At 32.7% G+C, this 2,785-nt stretch overlaps 2 protein-coding genes across 4 annotated transcripts in view; one reads left to right on the top strand and one right to left on the bottom strand.

Annotated features, from left to right (window-relative positions):
* The window catches only part of LOC119594119 (cytosolic endo-beta-N-acetylglucosaminidase 2-like), a 26,670-nt gene extending 23,947 nt beyond the window's left edge, over nucleotides 1-2,723 (top strand). For all 3 annotated transcript variants that reach the window (XM_037943179.1, XM_037943180.1, XM_037943181.1), the window contains exons 2-5: nucleotides 331-560; nucleotides 898-1,046; nucleotides 2,190-2,353; nucleotides 2,537-2,723. In XM_037943179.1, coding sequence (XP_037799107.1) covers nucleotides 331-560; nucleotides 898-1,046; nucleotides 2,190-2,353; nucleotides 2,537-2,692 — 699 coding nt within the window. In that variant the 3' untranslated portion in view covers nucleotides 2,693-2,723. The remainder of the gene's footprint in view (nucleotides 1-330; nucleotides 561-897; nucleotides 1,047-2,189; nucleotides 2,354-2,536) is intronic.
* Nucleotides 1-2,785, bottom strand: part of LOC119594117 (cytosolic endo-beta-N-acetylglucosaminidase-like) — a gene marked incomplete at its 5' end in the record, with an annotated part of 64,556 nt that overhangs the window by 54,422 nt on the left and 7,349 nt on the right.

Below are 2,785 nucleotides of genomic sequence, written 5' to 3'. Positions count from 1 at the left end.
GCCTTCTCTATTAGATATGCCATACAGTACAAGTTGACAGAGCTCATCCTTGAGAGCCAAATGTATATCTTAATATTTTTATTAGTTGTGTGCTTATTCGTGGATCACATTATATTTGTATGTAGTAAAATAATATCGGGAGTTAAGGATAAACTGGTTTAATTGACTATGAATTCACTATGAATGAAAATCAGAAATTAAATCAAAGTGCAAACTTCTTTCTGTTTCAAATCCATTATTCTAACTATATACTGTAATTCAATTTATTAAATATTATTGCATGTTCTCTTAAATCATCAAAATTTAATAAATATTTTTCTCTTCTAATAGAGACCAGTCATGGCTGCTGCAGATGAGATAAATGAAGCTACATCAGTCACAGAAGAAGAGATTCATCCCCTGAAGACTTTAGAAGAACTTCTCAAATGGCAGGAACCAAAGAGCTGTGTTGAAGAGATACAGCATGTTACACAATTATGTTCTTCCACTTGTTCAAACTCATCAGCTCATCCTCTCACTCTTGTGTGCCATGACATGAAAGGAGGCTACTTAGATGATAGGTATACACAGTTACAGGGACCAAATAGGAATGATAGAATCATTTACAGTACAAAGTTTATTTATAAAGTAGATTGTGAAATGTGTACCCATGATAAATGATTATTGGTATATCATATATTATTTATGGAAATTAAGAGTGACTTATGTTGCTGCACACAAAGTTATGCAGTTTGTAACACACATATGGTAACTTTGGCATATAATGTACTACAACATCAATATATAGCTTTGCTTTCATATGTATTTCTCTATAACTTCTCTGAATTGCTTGCAAATATTTTATTTGTTTTTTGTATTTTTTGCTCCTCAATTCTGTATAATGTTGTTCTTCACCAGGTTCTACAAGGGATGCAAGAACAAGGATGCATATAGGTTCTACAGTTGGTCTGGTGTTAATGCATTTACATACTTTAGCCACTCTCTAGTGACTATACCCCCTCCAGGTTGGATTCATGCTGCACACGTACATGGGGTTAAAGTTCTAGGTAAATTCCTCATCTATAGATTATAAGCTGTAAATTCATTACAACATTAATGGGTTCTGTTTTGATTTCATTAATACCAATAGAATTAGAATCCTATTTTCGGTTGTTACAGTGGAAATCGTAGCAGGTTAATGATTTAATGTTAGGAATTACTAATCACAACTTCATGTTTCATGCCAGAAATTGGGGTGGGGGTTTTGTATAATTACATATAAGTCTTAACTTTTCAGTTCACTGATTTATATCCAGGTAGGAATAAAGTAGAGGTTGACCCTCAATAATCTTATTTTCGAAAGGCTGACAGCTATGATTGTTTAGTTATTAATACATTGGCATTATTGAATGCTTGTATACTCTTTATTGTTAAGAATCCAGTAATTACAATATTGATATTAATGTTAGTCACTGATAGCAATGAAGATGACACTTTTCCAAAAAAATTGAGGAATGGTAAGATCATTCAGTGTGTTAAGCCATCTATCTGTAAACAAAAGAAGACAAAACCACCCTGGACAGTTAATGTACCCAGCACCAATTGGATAAATTACACTACCACTACTTGCCATTACCACATATTGTTTATGTCTACCACATTTATGATTTATGATAATCGCTGCTCCAATTTTTCCTTAGATATTGATGTTTATCAGTCAACAGTGCTGTATATGTATAATTTTGCATGGTTTAAGCTTTCTTTAAGGAGAACTGGAAGGGACAGATTTTCTTTTTTTTTAAATAAATTAGATTTTAAAATAATTATGATTATTATGGAATGAAAGCCACATAACATATTTAAGAACTTAGTTTTACTATAAGTCAGCAGAACAGTTTGCAACATTAATATCAAAAAGCTAAAAAGCACACATAACCACCAATAAACTGTTGGCATGCCACATAAAGTTGCTCTGGCTACTTGTAATTGTCATAGTTCTAGTAACAAATTTTTGCCCCCTAGAAATTTTGTTTGGTTAAAAATATGACTACATGTTTGTTTGTTTCTTTTGCTGCACAAAATTTATTTCATTTACACTTCTTACTAATGGAAGAAAAAATATGGAAATTAGTCCATTGCTAACAAAATCTTGTTACTGTTGTTATCCAGTAAAATTTTGTGTGATTTATGAATTTCTTTTCATTGGGTAGGAACATTCATCACAGAGTGGGATGCAGGTGCTGAAATTTGCAATAAAATATTGGCTGACAAGTCATCAGTTCAGAATGTAGTACTGCAGTTGACCAGAATAGCCAAGTACCATGGGTTTGAAGGATGGCTTCTTAATATTGAAAACAAAATAAACCCTGAACAGGTAATATGCTTACTTCATATTGATATAAAAAGTGATGGCTTTGTTCTCAGAGTTGTTATATTTGTATAAGATTTGAGATGTCTGTGATAACTTCTAGCAGGCTGTTGCTTCTATTGTCTTACATTATCTTTGTTACAATACTTCACTTTGTGGCTTATTTATTAATTCTTGCTTTCCTTCTAGATTGGCAGATTAACTGACTTTGTTGAAAGACTGACGTCCTCTATGAAGGAAGTTTGTCCTAATGCGCTGGTCCTGTGGTATGATAGTGTCACTAGAGAAGGAGAACTGAAATGGCAGAATGAGCTGAATGAAATGAACAGGTGTGTTTACTCATGAATAAAGTACAGGAGATAGAATATTGGTAATTATTGTGGAGAATAACTGATTTAGGACCAGTGTGTATGCTTTTGATGGCAGCAATATTGTGTA

Source organism: Penaeus monodon, chromosome 33, assembly GCF_015228065.2.
Source record: "Penaeus monodon isolate SGIC_2016 chromosome 33, NSTDA_Pmon_1, whole genome shotgun sequence".
Taxonomy (NCBI): Eukaryota; Metazoa; Arthropoda; class Malacostraca; order Decapoda; family Penaeidae; genus Penaeus; species Penaeus monodon.
The sequence above is the reverse complement of the archived record's forward strand: the minus strand, read 5'-3'. Positions and strand labels throughout refer to the sequence as shown.